At 35.3% G+C, this 21,141-nt stretch overlaps 2 protein-coding genes across 2 annotated transcripts; both read right to left on the bottom strand.

Moving 5' to 3' along the window:
• Positions 1 to 12,831: 12,831 nt before the first annotated feature.
• LOC103930611 (26S proteasome regulatory subunit 6A homolog) lies at positions 12,832 to 16,444 on the bottom strand. Its single transcript, XM_048576639.1, has 10 exons — positions 16,246 to 16,444; positions 15,876 to 15,992; positions 15,134 to 15,241; positions 14,781 to 14,972; positions 14,484 to 14,675; positions 14,035 to 14,153; positions 13,849 to 13,936; positions 13,543 to 13,662; positions 13,315 to 13,455; positions 12,832 to 13,078 (listed from the first exon to the last, which is right to left on the bottom strand). The coding sequence occupies exons 1-10, from the start codon at positions 16,360 to 16,362 to the stop codon at positions 13,001 to 13,003; spliced, it is 1,272 nt and encodes a 423-aa protein (XP_048432596.1). The 5' UTR covers positions 16,363 to 16,444; the 3' UTR covers positions 12,832 to 13,000.
• Positions 16,445 to 17,207: 763 nt separating this feature from the next.
• Positions 17,208 to 21,090, bottom strand: LOC103965299 (26S proteasome regulatory subunit 6A homolog). Its single transcript, XM_009378335.3, has 10 exons — positions 20,855 to 21,090; positions 20,459 to 20,575; positions 19,792 to 19,899; positions 19,397 to 19,588; positions 19,104 to 19,295; positions 18,348 to 18,466; positions 18,141 to 18,228; positions 17,844 to 17,963; positions 17,616 to 17,756; positions 17,208 to 17,497 (listed from the first exon to the last, which is right to left on the bottom strand). Exons 1-10 carry the CDS (start codon positions 20,969 to 20,971, stop codon positions 17,420 to 17,422), a joined length of 1,272 nt encoding a protein of 423 aa, XP_009376610.1. The 5' UTR covers positions 20,972 to 21,090; the 3' UTR covers positions 17,208 to 17,419.
• Between the last annotated feature and the right edge of the window lie 51 nt (positions 21,091 to 21,141).

Raw genomic sequence — 21,141 nt, forward strand, 5'->3', positions numbered from 1 at the left:
ATATATATATAATATAAACAAAAAGGTTTGTAACGTAATTCACTCAAAAAATTCATCATGTTTCAGTGTATAATACTGAAACGACTAAGATTTTGTGTTGTATTTGTGTCATACATGTTGGTGTCGTATCAAACTTGTTATTATAATGAGTTTTTAACAAGTGACCAGATAACGACTTGATCCGTTAACATGTCATATAGTTTCGTGTCAGGCTAACGGGTCATGCAAAAAATTGTGATTCTTAATTTCTAGATCTAGTAGACAATGTCTAATCGGGTTCTTAACTAGTTACTTGATAACAACCCAACTCTTTAACGGGTTTGTAACAGACGACTTGATAATGACCCGACTTGTTAACACGTTGATCCCAAATCTATTATTTTCATGTTTGTTCATGTTGAATTAACAGGTCGTGCAAATGGCCCTTTATCACAATGGTGGAAAGGTGTTGAGGCTTTTCATAACGACGTGAATTCAAACCCTGTTAGTGATGGCTAATCTAACATTTAATCTAACAAAATATATCGTTTGACAAAAAAAAGGGTCATACAATAAATTGTCAAGCCTAATTTAGATGCATATTAAACAAATTTTATTCCATTTTCATATTGTAATGTTTATATTTTTCTTGAGCTTTAAGTTAGGAAATATTCTATTGCCATTTAGGAGTACAACTCATTCACCATCAATACATTGCCTAAAATGTACATTTTTTGTCTTAAAAAACCTTCCGTGTGAGTTTGTGCAGGTGGTGTGCACTATGTTTGATGAATGTATTATTTTTGGTATATTAGAATTGATGCATGCACTTCACAAATTGTATAAATCTGCACATGATGTCAACTTTATGACTTATAAATTGCACATGCATAATGTTTAAACTTCAAGAATTTTGCATCGGAAAATTAATAAAATAAATTATAATACACGTGCCGTAACGTACATGTAAAATAAATTATAAGATGTAAGTTGATTGTCAATATTAGGTTGGTTAGTTGTGAGCCGCTTACTTATCTTTCTAAAATCTTGACAAAAGCTAATACTTATATTCGGTTCTGTAATTTTTCTTTTATAGTCACTTTATAATTTTTTTACATTTTATGACAGGAATCTTACATTGGTTGAAGGGTTTGCTTTATCCACCTCTTTATTTTGCAACTTAAAAAAAAGGTGATAATATTTCATGTTTATAATTTAGTTTATAAAAAATAATTAAAATCTCAATGAATTTTGCAAGGATTTGGTTAAGGGTTGGTGCTTATATGATTATTACAAAATAACAACTTACTTTACCCTACCTCAAGAATTTGGTTAAGGGTTGGTACTTAAGCTTGAGCTTAACATTTTTTTTTTGGTAACAAGAAGTTTAGGAGGAGGGGAAACTACTCCATCTTAGTGTTAGGGCATACCACAAGCTGCAAAGAGTCTTAGCCCATTTTTTGGTTTTTACGGATCACCCATTAAGAGAAATTGCCGACAATGGGATTAGAATTCACTTTCGGTCTAGCAAAAAGAACGATCTTTCCTAACTAAATCATTCTTCATTGGCCGAGCTTAACCTTTTATATGGCTAATCATATAATAACCAATAGGATCATCTCTAGATTCTTTTGGTGAGGATCATAGAGATCCGTAAATTCACTCTTGGTCTAGCAAAAAGAACGATCTTTACTAACTAAATCATCCCTCATTGGCCAAGTTTAACCTTTTAGATGACTAATCATATAATAACTAACAGAATCCTCTTCGGATTATTTTGATGAGAATCCAGATTCATAATTTTTGAGGTGGTTAACAGACGCTATTAGTCGATCAAGCTTGGCGTTTACAACAAGCTAGCTCAATGTATTGAGGACCTTCTGACATTTTTGACCTTATCAGTATAACCTAATTATCTCCTAAACTTAACGAATTATCTTGTCATTGTGTTACTTGCATGCATCGATAAGTCCGCAATTGCCAAGCGGATGATTTTGTCATAACGCGCGTTTTAACCCAAAAACGTGAGCAACAACGCGCGTTTGTTCGTCGTTGACTTGTCCTCCCACCCGTTTTGCACATCACAGAGAGAAGGGTTGACATAAAATTCACAACCACCACCTGCTTTGCATGTCAGATAATGTGAACTTCCCCCTCCCTAATTGCATATCATAATTCTGCAGTTACCTCTGCATTAATATATGTTATATTCTCATCAGTCATATCAGTTCATCACACTGTTCTTATCTATTTCCACCAACTTATCAACGTCTGTGTGCTAGCTGCCTCTTATTGAAGTCATAACAAAAAAACTGAATTATTTCGTGCATTTTTTGGAATCATCCGCTCTGTTTCGACGTATCGTTTGACCCATGCGTTAGATATATAATATTATCTCATGTGGTACATGTGGAGCTGTATGGAGATGAGGATTAGTTGTCATTAATATGTAATGAAATGCCTCTTATATTAAAAAGCCAAAAACTATATATAAAAATATAAAATAAAATAAAAAACTGAAAAGGATCATTAGTATGAAAATGACGTATATGACACTTATACACCATCATGCTGTGTCATGTATCAATGAAATAAAATTATGTGTAAATTATTATTCGTACATCTTTGTTTCATTGACACGAGATGTTACGCGACAGTATACATAAGTAATGTAAGTTGTTCTCAATGGATTCATTTGAATCAAATTTTCTGTGTGCCTACAAAAATTTAGCATCGACATATGCCTAACGGTCCTTGTTTCTATCACTCAGTTTAAATTGTTGAAACGAATATGTTCCAACAATGACTAAGCATCTCCAAAGGAGATGTCAAAAGATTAATGTCAAATGTTAATTTGATAGCTGACGTGGCAATGTCAGATTTTCTTTTTTTCCAACCGATATGTTTCTTTGTTATAAATGATATTTGTAAGACCCATTTTAAAAAGAAATCAATTAAAATACATTTTCAAGATCTATAATTGGTGCATTAATGAGACCCACACAATAAAATAAAATAAAAAAATTGACATCACATTTTCTCATATGCCAATCCACATAGGATTGACATATCAGTTGGAGCTCGCTTCTACCTTCAAATTTGATTATATAACATTCCACTTAGAAATTGACATCTCTTTTGAAAATGGTCTTACATGTGAATCGCATCGTGCTCCATCCAACTTGTAGTGTCTAAACCTTCATATCATCACCATCACGTTCTATTAATTCCTTCATTTTTAGTAATTGTCAAAGAGGAAGTCTTGTTAAAAATAGTAGGGTTCGTGATCTAAAAAAAAGTGCAAGCTTTTCTTAATTATGTACTCTTTAAATCCACGCAACTATTGTGAAAATGTGAGAACAAAGTTCTATATTGGTGTGAATCAAATCATATAAGTATTTATAAGAAGTTGAGCTACTGTTTTTGTCAGCTTTTGGTGAGGATCATGGGAATCCGTAAATCATGTTCGTTCATCGTACATCTTGTGGTCAGTTTTCGTCAAGTACTGTTTGTGTTTAATTTTAAATAAAAATATTTAAAATAATTTTTTACCATATGATATACGATAAATAAACACGATTTACGGATCTCCGAGATTCTCACAAAGAGAATCCGGATTCATATAATAAACAATTGAGGTGGTTGACAGACGCTATTAGTCGATCAAGCTTGGCGTTTACAGCAAGCTAGCTCAATGTATTGAGGACCTTTTGACATTTTTGACCTTATTAGTATAACCTAATTATCTCCTAAACTTAACTAATTATCTTGTCATTGTGTTACTTGCATGCATCGATAAGTCCGCAATTGCCGAGCGGATGATTTTGTCATAACACGCGTTTTAACCCAAAAACGTGAGTAACAACACGCCTTTGTTCATCGTTGACCTGTCTTCGCACCCGTTCTGCACATCACAGAGAGAAAGGTCAGCAGCTGCTGCTGATCTGTTCAGCAGCGAAGTTGTATCCAACATAAACTTCACAACCACCACCTGCTTTGCATGTCAGATAATTGCATATCATAATTCTGCAGTTACCTGTGGATTAATATATGTTATATTCTCATCAGTCGTATAAGTTCATCACACTGTTCTTGTCTATTTCCATCAACTTATCAAAATCTGTGTGCTAGCTGCCTGTATCTTGTTGAAGTCATAACAAAAAGAAACTGAATTCGTTCGTGCATTTTTTGGAATATATGACTGATGAGAATAAGGATGATGTTATTTCATATGGGGAAAGAGATCCTCTTGCACCAAGATCATATGATCAACTGATCTAGACCTTCCAAATTTCATCAAACGGTCAAAAATTATCACAGCTTTTAAGGGGTCAAAACATGTGTGCCGTTAGATGAAATTTAGAAGGTCCGGATCACTTGATCCGGTGACCTTGGTGAAAGAGATCCGGAGATGATCTCTTTCCTTCATATTGTATTTGTTGAAGTTGTATGCAAATAAGGATTAGTCTGTCATTAATGTGTAATGAAATACCTCATATTAAAAAGCCAAAACCTAAAAAGGATCATTAGTGTGAAAATGTTGTATATGACACAGATACACCATCACCATGTATCATGCATCAATGAAATAAAGTCATGTGTAAGTTTTTATTCATAGATCCTTGTTTCATTGACACGAGACGTCACGTGAAAGTATTTATGAATAATGTAAGTTGTTTCCATTGAGGTCACTTGAGTCAAACTTTCTTTTTGCATACCTACATAAATTTAGTGTCAACATATGCCTGATGATCCTTGCTTCTCGATCACTTAGTTTTAATCGTTGCGACGGTTATGTGCCGACAATAACTGTTTACATGTGAAGCGCATCGAGCTCTATCTAACTTGGATTGTCTAAACCTTCAAAATCATCACCCTCATGTTCTATTCATTCCGTCGTTTTTAGCAATTGTTAAAGAGGAAGTCTTGTTAAAAATAGTAGGGTTCGTGGTCTAAACACAAGTGCAAGCTTTTCTTAACTATATGGTCTTTTTTTAGGGTTCAAAAATTAGAGGGTCAAGATTTTTGAACAAACAATATTATCTACACTAATGGGGGATGTCGGTTTAGCTTAACAATGGGCTAGCAATAATGTGGTTCAAATTCGTCTTTGACAAGAATCAAACCTAAGACCTTTCACTTACAAGTAAAGTAATACCACTAAAGCACTAAATGGCATTAGAGGATCAAGATTAAAGATTAATGGTGATGCATGTGCGTTGTATATACTAATGAACCTTTTCACTAATCCCACTAAGTTTCCATTGACAAAGTAATGGGAACATCTCTGTCCACATGAACCTAATATCCCAGAACCACTTTTGTATGCATACTGTGGCCTTTACTTCCCCGACTAGGGATGGGTAATAGTTATGACGGATGGGTAACCACGGTTATTTACCTATAACCGTTTAAACTTTTACCCACATAACCATTTACTCGTTGGGCATTTACATAAATAGGTATGTCCATACCCATAACTGTTTATAAACGGTTAACCATACCCATAACCGCATACCCATTTACTTCTTTTTTTTTACCCGTCTACCTATTTTTTTAACAACTTGAAAATTAAAAAGAAATTTGTCATAATTTTCTTTTTTCTAACTATTAAATACCGTTATAAGTACATTTAACATGCATTTTTATACTAACGACAATATTATTTATGAATATGTGCGATGTCTCCCAATTATTTGACGGTCAATCTATTACAAAAATCATGCATGATTGTAGGTTAATTAATATTCTTGTATACATATACATACATATATATATATATATATATATATATATATGTAAGTACACATCAATCTGCTAATAGGCTAATTTGATAAATATTTGGATTTTTATTTAGAAACATATGTTCATCGATTTAAGCCATTTAATCAATTTCTAATTTTGGGGCCCCTACCACACCGTAACACGATATTGTCCACTTTGGGCCCCTACCACACCCTCACAGTTTTATTTCTGGGAACTCACGCGAGAGCAATCCAAGGATGAGTGATCCATTGGGAAGTTCTCGTGTGAGTTCCTAGAAACAAAACCGTGAGGGCGTGGTCGGGGCCCAAAGCGGACAATATCGTGCTACGGTGAAGTTGGGCCCGGGCCGGGATGTAACACATCATCTAATAATAACATGTTTTTAAATGCTCAAGGTAATCATTATCTTGAATTAGTCATAACTCCAAAAGACTCCAAAACAAAACTGTTGAACACTAATGCTTTAGCACATTCAATCACATATATTAAATATTAGTCCATTCTATCAACTATATTTTTCTCTTAAGTGAGGCATATATATATATATATTATGGCCCTTTATAACCAAATATATCTCAGGGATACTAAACCTAGTTAGAAACTGATTTTTTTTTTTTTTTTAAAGTTTTACATATATTAAAATAAACACTTAAATGGGTACTCGTTTATAACCGCGGGTAATACCCATAATCTGCCATTTAAATTTTACGTGTAAACGGTTATACCCATAACCATTTATTTATCTAAACGGTTACTCATAACCGTAATCGTCAAATTTAAATGGACGGATAACCGCAATTACCCATAACCAATGAGTATTTGTCCATCCCTAATGAGGATCCTCCTGACCAAACCCATCGGGCCATTGAAATTTTATCTAACGGCTACAATTATTATAACTTTTAGAGGACCCCCCTGTTTATAGTCATTGGATAAAATTTCAACAGCCCGATGGGCTTGGTCAGGAGGATCCTCACCCTTTGCTCAGGAGAGGATCTTGATCCGCATGTTTTGATATGAGTCTAATGTATTGCACAATCATAGGTAGGGTCTAAAAAGTAGAGCAATTAAAGTGTCCATAATTAGAAAACAAAATTACATCAACTGTCGTTGAATGTTTTATCATGACTCTTCCAGAATTAACATAGAACTTTAAGTTACACATCAAATCTCATCATTTCATAAAAAAAAACTCTCATCTATTCTAGTGTAAAATATATCGTTGTATTAAAAAAAAAAAAAAAAAGTTACTCATCAAATCTCGTCGTTTCATCAAAAACTCTATTCGACTCCTATTTTGAATTTTCCTCGCGATTCCTATAGATTAGTATCCAAATTTGAATTTGAATTTGCATGAAGCTATGAGAACTACAAGTAATTTTACATGTTTTCGTTGAGTCGTTTACAACAGTAAGCTTCATTTTTGTTGGTATTTGTTACATGATTCGCGAGCATTATACATTGATTGTCTTATGTAAGTAATTGCTCAAGAGGCTTTTGACATTGATTGTGTTAGTTTCAGAGGCTTTTAACATTACCAAGATGGAGGACTACATCTTACTGTTAGAATCATGTAAAATTACTTATTCCACCATGATAGGTAGTTACAATATGATGAGTAGTTTAGTTTGTACAAGTACTTATATGGCAGGTAGTTCAGACTGTAAAAGTACTTATATAATAGGTAGTTTAGATTATAAAAGATCAGTTGAAATCTAAGTTTATGCCGACTAATATTATAATATGATAGGTAGTTTAGCTTGTACAAGTACTTATATACGACATGTAGTTTAGACTGTAAAAGTACTTATATGATAGGTAGTTTAGATTGCAAAAGATCAGCTGAAATCTTGGTTTATGCCGACTAATAGGGTACCTGAGTTGAAAAAAAAAAATAGAAAAATAATATAACTAATAGCGAGGCCCCCCCAAGAAATTTATAGGTGTCCGAAATTTTGGAAATGTCCTAAATTAATTTTAGGAAATATGTGGTGCGAATAGAATGACTCTAACTTTGGCTTATAGCACATAGTTTTTTGTGAAAAAAAAATTGAAATTTTTAGCTTTAAGAAATATTTTGCGCTGGAGTTAAGGAAAATATTGCAAAACATTTGGATGTGATCATACCGATTATTAGGTCTTGAAACTATTTTTTATTGATTCTTAAAGTGAGAAAATAGAAAAATATCTTTAAAATTAGGTTTTAAATCATTGATTACAAGTGCTTAAAAATGAATTATAATATATTTTACACAGAAAAAATATATTTTGAAAAACACGAATATGATAGTTTGTTGTCATGGTAAGATAAATAAAAGAAACATTAACAAGATAAAAAATAAAAATAAGAAACTGAAGAAAAAAAATTTGAAAAGGGAGGGATCGGTATAAAGTTAGCGACTTTTTGGGTTACTAGTCGCTATCTTTTTAGCGATTATTTTCAAGAACAATAGCTAGCAAAGTACCGATCGTACCATTTTCTTTTTTTTCTTTTTCCATTGAATAGCTATAGTAGAGTAAAATAGTAATCACAATGCAAAGTATCAACCTAACAACAAAAAGTGCTGACACATGGAGTCTTATTCATGGACCTAAATAAAAAAATAACTAAAAATTGGACTAATTTAATTGTTAGGCTAAAAAAATTGGGAAAGGGATCATTTCCAGTTCTCTTCCACCAAATCCACCAAATCATCTAATTCGGACCCTTGAAATTTAGTCTAATGGCTAAAGTTATTATAACTTTTAAAGGGGCCCTCTGTTTGTAGTCGTTGGATCAAATTTCAAGGGCCTAAATTGATTGATTGGGTGAATTTGGTGGAAGGGATCCGGAGATGATCTCTTTCCATAAAATTGGACCTATTTCAAGTTAGTTTATTTACACATAACAGATTTGTAAGGAAGAAGTTAATTTAAACCACATATTAATAAAACTCTTTTTGTCAACTATAAGGCCATCTCCAACCGAGGGCTGGCCAGATGGCTCGTTTTAACCCTCTGGCCTTCCAAGATTCTCCAAAATATTAATATTTTAATGAACAGTACAAGTCCATATTTGCCTCCGTCTCCAACCGAGGGCCAAAGGGCCAGAGGGCTCGTTTTAGCCCTGCCACAAAAAACCGTCTCCAACCGAGGGCCAAAAGGCCAAACATAATTTATTATTTAAATTTAAAAACTACAACAACTTAAATTTAAAAACAACAACTTAAATTTAAAAACTACAACTTATATTTAAAAATTACAACTAAAATTTAAAAACGACAAATTAAATTTAAAAATTACAAATTAAATTCGAAAACAACATTAACTTAAATTTAAAAACTAAAACAACTTAATTTAATATCCATAATCAACATCATCTTCATCATTTGCCATCGTAGAAGTATAGTCAGAGGTAAACAACTGTCGTCGGCTCATAATTTCTTTTTTTTTTTCCTATCGAAATAGGCCTTACTCATTGGAGTGTAATTCGAAGTGTTCCTTTCCATATTCTTATCATCCATCTCTTCTTATATTTGTTTTGCCCGTTCTTCATGCCTACGCTTCATTTCTTCGGCCTCAAGGGCATTTTGCTCTGCTAATAATCACAATGAGGCCGCCACTTCATGTTGAGTGGTGTAATTATCATTTGCCTTGCCCTTTTCCTTCAACCTTCGCGCCTTGTTTCGTCCCATAGCCCTAGGTATGGAACCTTCACCCGAAAACGGATTTTCTACCCTTTTTTGTTGAATGGTTGGAGATCCATCTTCATCCATATCTACAGCTGAAGATGCAGTTTCGAACATCGGCGTAGGAGCTATCTTTGGTGGATCTTCAAATAACACCCACCCTTTACAAATTTCCCAACAACTGTGAAACTGAAAGGGTTTCGAGCTGCTCTCCATATACAATTCCTCCGCTTGGTGTACCTAGAAAAAAATTAAAGGAAATTAATTTATGAAATTAAATATAATATAATTAAATATTTAAAATAAATTGTGAAAACACTTACTTCGTCGTAGTAATTAGCGCCGCTTTCATGCCTACTTGCGGCTGCTAACAATGCTTGATGTCATTTGTTCAAACTTGGCTAAAGATGTTTCTTCCATCTTGAAGAACAACTCTCGTGGTTTCGAATATTCACTAGAGTGGTGCCTTCATAGAACTCTAAGTATTTTTTTGACACACAAGTCCAAACACCGTCATTTGTTTGACAATTCCCCCTCGCACTATCTTCCGACACCCATCTATAAGCCTTGCAAAGAGCTTCATCTTCTTTTCGGGTCCAAGCCCTACCTTTCATTGCAGAAGAGGCCATTTCAAAATTATTAAAAAAATTGAAGGATAGATTTTTGAAAGAGGAAGGAAAATATGAGAATTGAAATGGTAGGAATGGTGAAAATTTTGTGAGGAATGGTTTAGGTATTTATAGAAAAAAAAAGGCCCAAAAAACCCCTAAAAAAAAAAAAAAACAAAATTGAATCCAACGGTAACTGGCGCCAGCTAGCCGTTGGATTCAAATTTTTTTTTTTAAATTCCTGTCGGTTATAACCGACAAGAGATTCCACAGCCCTCTGGCCTAGCCCTCGGTTGGAGATGGTTTTCAAGCTATTTTCGGCTCTCTGGCCCTCTGGACCCTTCGGTTGGAGATAGCCTAAGAGGGTGAAAAAACATTTTTGTCTTATATCACAAAATAAAATCATGGACAATAAAGTAATTTGCACAAACTAAATTTTACAGTTGTTTTTAAAAGTATCATCTACATGTAATTCTAACAAATCACCTACAAGAACTCCGGATTTTTACGGGTGTATTGTTTTATGAAATTTCGAATTTCTATGACACTTATTTTCAAAACTTCAAGTTTGAGTTTAAGTACAAACTCTAGGTTCATGATACCTGCAAACGAACAGAATATACATATGTAGTGAACGAGAATAGCTTCGGAACTTATGTGTGAAAAAAATAAGTGACGACCCAAAATATGGGGATGTCGTGGCTTGCAGGCCCAAAAGAGTGGTTGTTGGGCAATAAAGGAGAAGTAAATGGGTTGACAGATTATATACCCAATTATTGGGCTAAGAAGGAAAAGTGAAAAACAAGGCCTAACTCATGGGCTTGTTATTTCATGCGAGCCAAAAATAAAACAAGGCCCAAAAGAAAAAAAAACAAGTGGGATGGTTTGGTGCATATGCCCAATTGGGTTACGGGTCAACTGCAGGCAGCTCAGGTCTGTAAGAAAAGTGATGCAAAACGGCTTTGTTTTGGACCTTAGAGTTTTGGAGCAAGAACGACTTGGTGGCTCGGGCAGTGCGGCTTCAAGCTGCGGCTCCCATGCATGTAGGGTTTGAAAAATCCCATTTATTTTCTTCTCTTATTCACGCATATTTAATTCACCACAATTATAAAAACAATAAATTTAAGCTAAATCTATAATTTGAAAGAAAAAAAAAAAACGTAAAATTAGAGTTCATGCTTCATGGTGAATGTTTCATGCAATCATTGCTGAAAAATATATCGAAATTGAAACCATGTTTTATAGATTACTTGGATTGCTTGATGAATATTGTGAACAATTTTGTAGTAAACAAGCATTCAGTTCCTTAGCTCAGTGTCAGGAGCGTGTTTAACAGTGCGTTGTAGCCTAAATTTAACTAAAGGAGAGAGAAAGGGGTGGAGCTGCATAAAGAGAAAAGATAGGCTTGGGAATTACTGTGATGATATTTCTCCGTACATTGTGCCTTTTCTAAGAAAAATAATGGGGTTACTTGCCCTACAAGTAATACAAAGTTGTGCCTTTTTGTTTTTTGTAACTAATTCTTGAATTGTTTCTCACTAACATTAGTAGTTGTTGAGACTATAAATACTTAAGTAATGATTTCTGTTATGAAATTGGTGTGAATGCCCAAATAAAGAAAACAATCACATATGGCTAAGGGTGGAAAGTGAAAGAATAGAAGTCAAAATTATATTGCTTAAATAGTAGAAGTTTTTTATTGTTTTGGTGTGTAAGCCTTTTACATGCATTAAAAGAGACGTATGCTTGTATCGTATGGGTAGTACAAAAAGATGAAAAGCAGAAAGTAATAATCATTTTTTCCTCATTTGTCCCTCTCTACGTTCATTTCTCTTATCTGATACTAGTGAAGAAAATAAACAAAATAATACATGGCTCTCGTTTCACTTCAATCTCTAACAACTCTAATAATATATATAGGTACGCATGATTTGATAATAACATGTTTCTAAATGCTCAAGGTAATCATTATCTCGAATTGGTCAAAGCTCCAAAAGACGCCAAAACAAACTGTCGAACACTCTAATGCTTAGCACATTCAATCACATATATTAAACATTAACCCGTTCTATCAACTATATTTTTTCTCTCAAGTGAGGCATAAATATATATATATATATATATATATATATATATATATATATTATTCGGCCCTTTATAACCAAATATATCTCGGGATACTAAACCTAGTTAGAAACTAATTATTATTTTTTTTTTAGTTTTACATATATTAAAATAAATGACTAAATGGGTACCCGTTTATAACAGCGGGTAATACCCATAACCATAACCGTCAAATTTAAATGGGCGAATAACCGCGGTTACCCATAACCAATGGGTATTTGCCCATCCCTATCCCTGACAGACCGTTTTAGTTTCCTGATTAACTTCATTTTATTCTTGTTTGGTTTAACAAGTTTATTTACTTTTAGCTAATATCTGAAATGCTCGTTTTTAGGGTGTCCCAAGATTTATACAGCCGACCACTAAGATAAGGTTTGCTTGTTGTTGTTGTTGTGGTGGTTGTTTTAGTTCTTTTTTTAAGATGAGCTCATTCTTCCATTTGTACCACCGCCAGGTTGACTTGGTTTTTCTCTAAATGTTGATCCCAAATCCTATGACCCCAAAAAGCTACTCAAATTTTGGTGCTTACACAAAAGACTTCGCGTGTGTGACCATTAGTTTAATGAATCAACTATAGCAGATTTCATCGATAATGTCGTTAATAATTGATGGATATGTCGTCGTTAATCGACTTAATTACAAGTCCTGTTAGAAGAAAGAAACATGAAACCGAGGGATAGAGCGAGTCGAGAAAAAGGATCTAATATCTTTTACGCTAAATTTCAAGTATCACCGTTGAATGGCTTTAGTGCAGTGGCCTATCCATTACTTGATACAGAAAGGGGGAAAGAAATACAAATTACATATGTTTGTCGAAAAAAAAAAAAGCGAAACAAACTACATGAAATGATTCATCTAGGCATAATAATTGAGGCTAGCCTTTTTCTTTGCCTGAACTTGGATAATGCCCTCGTTAAAGTCCTCGTGGTTCACCTGGAGGAGAATCAAAACAAATACTCAAGATTAGTACACTTCGTTAATTAGTAGACTGAGCTAATTTCGTGTACTTTTCTCCCCCTGCACTCTATTCTTTCTTTTTCCTAGTCTTTGGATGAATAAATTACGGGAAATCAAAGGGGCAGATGCAAACTGAGTGCAAAAGGAGAGAACGGGAGAGTGAAAATCACTATCCTTTTTTAGTATGAATAGTTTAATTGAGAGAGAAGCACCTCTGTGGCATCACGTCGGAGGGCAAGCATGCCTGCCTCCACACATACAGCTTTTAGCTGTGCTCCGTTGAAGTCATCAGTTGAGCGAGCCAATTCTTCGAAATTGACATCAGGATTAACATTCATCTTTCTTGAGTGAATCTACAAAATTAAGAAAAAAATAGTAATAGATTAGAATGTTGTCAAGCGCAGAGTCATCACAAAACACATGCAATTGTAAAGAGAAACCTGCAAAATTCGAGCTCTTGCTTCTTCAGTGGGATGTGGAAACTCAATTTTTCTATCCAACCTACCAGAACGCATAAGAGCGGGGTCGAGGATGTCAGCACGATTGGTTGCTGCTATCACCTGCATGTAAGACAATAAAGTTGGTTATGTCATCAAAATGAAGTTGGTTATGCAGCATGATTGGTTGTTGCTATCAACTGCATTTAAGATACCAACCAAGTACTGGAACTGGAACATCTACTACGTATTTCCAAATGCATCATAGTTGCAGGAAAAGCAAATAGACTTGCAGACAAGGAAACAAACCTTAATTCGATCATCGCTACTAAAGCCATCAAGCTGATTAAGCAACTCAAGCATTGTACGCTGCACCTCCCTATCTCCACTCACTTCACTGTAACCATAAATGAGAGAATATATTTCAATCAAGAAAGAATGCAATGATCAAATTGGATATCCATGATGAAATTGAATTCAACAAGTATAGTATACCTATCAAACCGCTTTGTACCAATTGCATCAATTTCATCTATGAAAATGATGCAGGGAGATTTCTCCTTTGCAAGCTGAAAGGCATCGCGAACAAGTTTTGCTCCATCCCCAATGAACATCTACATCCATTCCAAGTACAATTATTTTGTTAAGGACACAGTTATAAATCTGAAGTTAAAACAGTTGAGCACATTTACACAAGAGAGCAAGTTAATTCAGAGACTATTTACTCTCCCAAAAAGGATCAGTTCCTCCTAATCAGAAACAGGTAAAACGAAAGAAAATCTATGGAACAACTAATTTAAATCAACAAAACCCAAAGCATACAAACAAATCTATTATGCACTAGTATGTCAAAATCATTAGAAAAACACCTACCCATGCTCAACACACATTCTTAATTGGAAAAAAAATGGTATAAGTAATAATCATATTGAATTATGCTATACCTGAACCAGTTGTGGACCAGCTAGTTTCAAAAAAGTGGCATTTGTCTGCGCAGCACAAGCCCGAGCCATCAATGTTTTACCAGTTCCGGGAGGTCCATACAATAGCACTCCCTTTGGTGGACGAACCCCCAATTTCTGAAAACGCTCCTGGTGGGTCATGGGTAAAACAATTGCCTCAACTAGTTCTTGAATCTGTTGCATTGAAAAACAATTTAGGGTACAAAATCCAAATGTGTGGTATCTAAGTCTAAGAACACCATGAATGCCTCAAAAGCATGTCCAAAGTATGAAACTTGCCTGCTTCTCCAGCCCTCCAATGTCATTGTAGTCTTCAGTTGGCTTTTCATCAACCTCCATAGCCTTTACCCGAGAATCATACTCAGACGGCAGAGTATCCAAGATCAGGTAACTATCTTTGTTCACACCAACAAGATCACCAGGCTTCAATTTATCAGGATCAACAAGCCCAACAACTGGCAGAAAGATTGTCTGGAGTAAAGCAAAACCCATAATTTGGCTTGTCAGTAATGCATCCTATATAGTCTCTTTTAACCGAGAACACGTATATCAGAAAAAAGAAAATCAATGACAAAAGTCACCAAAGTCATTTGGGTAAGATAAAATTATATAACATAAGTATGCAGCCTTACCTGACGAGTAGATGTTTTCAAAACAACACACTTTCCCTTTCTTTGGGAGTCAAGATCAATATTTGCACCATCCTCCTCAGCCTCATCTTCTGGGTTCATTTCCAGAATCTGACAGATACAGAATATTAGAGAATAAGGCTAACAGAACTCCCTCCCACACACCACCAAGAGACTAATATCAACTCAAAGAGCTTAAAGTTCTCAATACACTCTTATTGATATTAAATGAAAAACAACCACATAATAACTAGTAAAGATTTAAATTACATCTTTGTAGACTCGTTATATGACTAAAATTAGAAAAGGACTGCGCGGAAATAGATGTCGTGCTGCAACGACATGCATAAGGAGTCAAGTCCTCCAATTTATTACACTTTATATAACAGCCATCATTCGTACTTCCATCTCTGAGATATTTGCTCGCACGGCAAATTAGGAACTCAAACAAGCCATATGGCCCATATCCCGTTTTAAAAAAAAAAAAAATTCTTTCATGGTTTCAAAGAGTGTAGTTCAACTCGATTGTATGCTAACCATAGTACAAGATCTTATAACAATTTCGATTCTCATATTCAGCGTATTCTTTCTCATATTCAGCGTATTCTAATTTTCGCTAAAGAGAGTTTCTATAATGACCTCAACTTCACTCACCCTAATAAATAAAAAATCAATACTTTCTCTAAATTGTCTATGTAACGGGCTTTTCGCACGAAAACAATTGAGAAAACAAGAAGGCAAATACCTCAACAATGTTGCCCACCAAGTACGGCAGCTGCTTATTGAGCTTAATCTTTTCCTGATTCTCCTTTATCTTCTCTTTGTACGAATCCAGCTCCAAATTTGATCTTGACATTTCTTCCTTCAATCCCACAAACAAAAAATCAGAAAGAAAAAAAAAAAAGGAGAACACAAACATTCACATAATAAAATCTCAAAACCACTCAGAAAACACCCACACCCTAATTAAAAATTAAAAATTTCCCAAACAAATCAATCAGTAAACAGAAGTACAAATAAACCCTAAACTCAAAATCAAGTCTTTCATCCTAATTTTGCATCGACCAAAGCAATCCCTAAACAAGCGCAAGCACAGACAGTGAGAGAGAAGAGACCTTGCGTATTCGGATCTTGTTGTCGAGAAGACGGGTGGCTCTGACAATATCTTCAGTGGTCATCGCGGCCAGCTGATCATCTTCAAAACTCGTTTCCTCTACCATCATATTCGCCATCGATTCCGATTCTTCTCAGAGAAGAGTTTTCAGCTGCGGATTGAGAGAGTGTTGGGTGAGAGGAAGAGTGCTTCTCTACTTGTTCTTAAAGAAAGGATTTTTCTGAGCAGACGAGTAAAAAAGAGAGGTTTTTCTTGTTGGGCCCAATTGCGTATAGACAATAACTGCTAGCCCCGGCCCAATAGATCGACGACGAGACCAGGATCGAAACAAAGATAATTGAGTTTGTAAGGCAAGAAATCAAAGGGAAGCTGATACAAATATTTGAGATAGTCCAATGAAACAAACGCACATTTAGTAGACTATTTATAACGGATTAATCATCCAAGAGAGTATACACCACCTGTGGGACGTGTAATATATGATACAAAGTTGCCGTTGAAGACAACTCCGAGTAACAAATACTTGTTTGTTAGATTGGAACATAATAGAGTCGCACATCGTTTGACAAAATTCACTTTAACTAATGAACTGTGCTTGAATGGTTTGAAGAGTCGTCTAATATAATTCAGGACGCCCTTTTGAAGATAATTGTAATTTTTTTACTCCTAAATAAAATCTCCCTCGTACCTCGAAGTTACTTAAAAAAGGAAGAAGAAATACATAGACAAATAATGCAATTATGTGTTGGGACAGTGTAATGAAACTAAAATATTCAAATAGTTTTGAAGAGTTGACATGCGGTGAACGAGAATTTTCAATGGGTACTTAGTGTATCAGATCGAGTTCCCGGCACATTAAACAGGAAAGGTAAACCATATTCTTGCAAAATGTGAAGGGAAACAGAGGCTACCAATGATTCAAGATAAACAATGAAAACCAGAGAGACTAAAAAAAGGAACCACTTCACGAAAACAAATCAAGAAATTAAAATCAACTAAGATATGATATCCAGGAAGAGGTATTTACCCATCAACTAACATTTCAGTTACACAAGGCCAGTTGCTGTTCCTAGCAAGACCTGAATATCTTTTCACAAAATTTCAAGTATCATTACAACGATGAATACACAAGGGAGGGTTTGGTTTTTCCGAACGAAAACTCGCCAACGTTCGATCTAGGCATAATAATTCAGGCTAGCCTTCTTCTTCGCTTGAACTTGGATAATCCCCTCGTTGAAGTCTTCGTGGTTCACCTGAAGTAGAATCAAAACAAAACTTGAAGATTACTGCACGTCTTATCATGGGTTTTTAAGTAATACCCACAAAGTTAAGTCAGTAGACGTATGCAATAAGTGATAGAGAGAGAATCACCTCAGTCGCGTCACGGCGAAGGGCTAGCATGCCTGCCTCCACACAAACAGCTTTTAGCTGTGCTCCGTTGAAGTCATCAGTCGAGCGAGCCAATTCTTCAAAATTGACATCAGGATGAACATTCATCTTCCTTGAGTGAATCTACAGGATTGAGGTAAAGGTTTAATAACAATGTTATCACCAAGCACAAAAGTAATCACAAAACATATGCAATGGTAAAAGGCAAACCTGCAAAATCCGAGCTCTTGCTTCTTCAGTGGGATGAGGAAGCTCAATTTTACGATCCAACCGACCAGAACGCATCAGAGCAGGGTCCAGGATATCAGCACGATTTGTTGCTGCTATCACCTGCATTTAAGACAAAAGAATGGTACCACTATCAAATTTTACGTGCTAAACTCCCAGTAGTTAAAAGTCTGGAACGTGTTAAGATTCAACTGAAGTTAAAAAGTCTCTAAAACCAAGTATTGTGAAGTGAATCATAGTTGTAGGAAAAGCAAATACATTGCAGACAAGGAAACAAACCTTGATCCGGTCATCGCTACTAAATCCATCAAGCTGATTTAGCAACTCAAGCATTGTACGCTGCACCTCCCTATCCCCGCTCACTTCACTGCAATAAAAAATGTGAGCATAAATTTCAAACAGGAAAGAATGGAGTGATCAAAATGGGAAACAATATCTATGGATAAATTTGTTATTTCAAATGACTGCTCAGGAAGTACAGTTTACCTATCAAACCGTTTCGTGCCAATTGCGTCAATTTCATCTATGAAAATGATGCAGGGGGATTTCTCTTTTGCAAGCAGAAAGGCATCGCGAACAAGTTTTGCTCCATCTCCAATAAACATCTACATCAATTACAAGTACGATTACTTCATTAAAGACCGAGTGACAAATCCAAAGTTTACTCACATCCTACAAAGTTGAGCATATTTAAAGATAAAGAGCTTGTTAATACAGAGATCATCTCCCCAAAATGATCAATTCCTCTCAATATGAAACAGGTAAAACGCAGGACAACCTAAGAAACAACTAATTTAGATCTAACAAACGCAAAGTCACAAACAAATAATTCAATTCTTCAGGTTGTGGGGACCCTCTAGGTGTGTACCCAAAAGGATCAATTCCCTCCTCATACAACACAGGTAAAATAAAGGACAATCTATGAAGCAGCTACTTTAAATCTAGCAAACCCAAAGTCACAAACAAATAAATTCTTCAGGGCGTGGGACCCTTTAGTGCATACAAGGGCATTATAAATTTAAGAAACAGACAGTCCTTGTCTACTCTGAACAATAAGAGCAACAACAAAAGGTATGCCAAAACGCAGAAAATTCAACTATGAAAATAATGTCTTAAGTGGCATTTCTCAAAACCATTAGAATATCGGCTGCTCAATGCTCAACGTGCACATAAATCAACATATGCATAAATACTTAGCTTAAAAAAAGGTATCCGTAATAACTGTATTGAATAATGGTATACCTGAACCAGTTGGGGACCAGCCAGTTTCAGAAAAGTGGCATTTGTCTGAGCAGCACAAGCCCGAGCCATCAAAGTTTTACCGGTTCCAGGAGGTCCATACAATAACACTCCCTTTGGTGGGCGAATTCCTAACTTCTGAAAACGCTCCTGGTGGGTCATGGGTAAAACAATCGCCTCAACTAGTTCTTGAATCTGTTTCAATAAAAACAAATTAGCGTACAAAATTCAAATGTTTGGTATCTAAGAACAACCATGACCGCCTCAACAGAGAATGTCTCAAATATGAAACTTGCCTGCTTCTCCAGCCCTCCAATGTCATTGTAGTCTTCAGTTGGTTTTTCGTCAACTTCCATAGCCTTTACTCGAGAATCATACTCGGACGGAAGAGTATCCAGAATCAGGTAACTATCTTTGTTCACACCAACAAGATCCCCAGGCTTCAAGGTATCAGGATCAACAAGCCCAACAACTGGAAGAAAGATTGTCTGCAGTAAAACAAAACCCCATAATTTTGCTTTTGAATAATGCATCAAATATGATTTTCACACAAGTCTCTTTTAGCCGTAAACACATATCACAAAATTAAAATTCACCAATATAAAAGAAAAGCAATGATGCAGATGACTGCAGTAATTTGTTTTGCTGTTGGTATAAGGGAATAAGTTCATAGTATTAGTCGCTGGATTACCTGGCGAGTAGATGTTTTCAAAACAACACACTTTCCCTTTCTTTGGGAGTCAAGATCAATATTTGCACCATCCTCCTCAGCCTCATCTTCTGGGTTCATTTCCAGAATCTGAAAGATACAGAATAAAAAAAACCAATAAGAGAGTAAGGCTAAATAGAACTCCCCAAGTCCACAGACCATCAAAGACTAACACCAACTCAAAGAGCTTAAAGTTCTCAATATCGTTTATCAACATTAATAAAACATAACGTCAGAATAACTAGTTAACAATTTAATCACATCTTCAGAGACTCATTATATTACTAAAATTAGCAAACAAGGGTTGCCCAGAAATAGATGTGTTGAGATGGCAAGCAAGGAGCCAAGTCCTCCAATCCAACACACTTTAGTAACAGTCATCAGTTGTACCTCCATTCCTGAGATATTTAAGCTAGGGTGACTCCATTATCAAATTTGCTTGCCCCGTGAATTCTTAACTCAAACAAGGTAAACCCTAAACTACAGTACAACATTTTAAGTCCACTTCGATTCTCAATATTCAGCGTATTCTAATTTTCACTAAAGAGAGTTACTTTACCGACCTCAACTTCACCCACCCTAACAAAAAAAATCCTTTTTCTCCAAATTGTCTACGTAAAAAATTGAGAATACAAGAAGACACACATACCTCAACGATGTTGCCCACCAAGTACGGCAACTGCTTATTAAGCTTAATCTTTTCCTGATTCTCCTTGATCTTCTCCTTGTACGAGTCCAGCTCTAAATTTGTTCTTGACATTTCTTCCTTCAATCCCACAACAAAAAATCAGAAAAAAGCACGAAGATTCACATATTAAAATCTCAAATCCCCAAAATTTAGAAAGAAAAAAATACCCACCTAACAAAAGCATCGACCAACGTATCTAACTAAAAATTCAAAATTTCCCAAATAAATCAATCGGAAACCCAAATCATAAATCAACTCTAAAATCAAAATCAAGTATTTCATCCTAATTGTGCACCGATCAGTAGTACCCTAGAGTACAACAAGTGCGTGAGAGAGAAAAAGAAGAAAAGAAAGGACCTTGAGTATGCGGATCTCGTTGTCAAGAAGACGAGTTGCTCTAACGATGTCTTCCGTCGTCATCGCGGCGAGCTGATCGTCCTCAAAAGTCGTGTCCTCTGCCATGAGGTTCGCCATGGGATTCCGATTACTCCTCAGAAACCGAGAGAGAGTTTTCAGCGGCAGATTTCACAGAGAGTAGGGAAAAAAAAATAGAATGGTTTTTGTCTCTGTCTTCCAACGAAAACGATAATTGACCCAAAAATGAAAACGATAACTAAAAAGGTTTTTGTGTGAATCGGCGGTGG

The sequence above is a fragment of a genome, unplaced genomic scaffold (genome assembly GCF_019419815.1).
Source record: "Pyrus x bretschneideri cultivar Hongxiangsu unplaced genomic scaffold, Pyrus_bretschneideri_v1 Contig11, whole genome shotgun sequence".
Taxonomy (NCBI): domain Eukaryota; kingdom Viridiplantae; phylum Streptophyta; class Magnoliopsida; order Rosales; family Rosaceae; genus Pyrus; species Pyrus x bretschneideri.

Bases quoted from the DNA above. Each gene is read 5' to 3' on its own strand.
- LOC103930611 (XM_048576639.1), bottom strand. From the start codon at position 16,362: ATGGCGAATATGATGGTAGAGGAAACGAGTTTTGAAGATGATCAGCTG. The intron at 15,242-15,875 runs GTATTTGCCTTC...TGTATCTGTCAG, and splicing joins TGGTGGGCAACATTGTTGAG to ATTCTGGAAATGAACCCAGA. The intron at 13,456-13,542 runs GTTTCTCTTTAC...TTAATTTTGTAG, and splicing joins CAAGAGCTCGAATTTTGCAG to ATTCACTCAAGAAAGATGAA.
- LOC103965299 (XM_009378335.3), bottom strand. From the start codon at position 20,971: ATGGCGAACCTCATGGCAGAGGACACGACTTTTGAGGACGATCAGCTC. The intron at 19,589-19,791 runs GTAATCCAGCGA...GTTTTACTGCAG, and splicing joins TGAAAACATCTACTCGCCAG to ACAATCTTTCTTCCAGTTGT. The intron at 18,229-18,347 runs GTAAACTGTACT...TTTTTATTGCAG, and splicing joins GGCACGAAACGGTTTGATAG to TGAAGTGAGCGGGGATAGGG.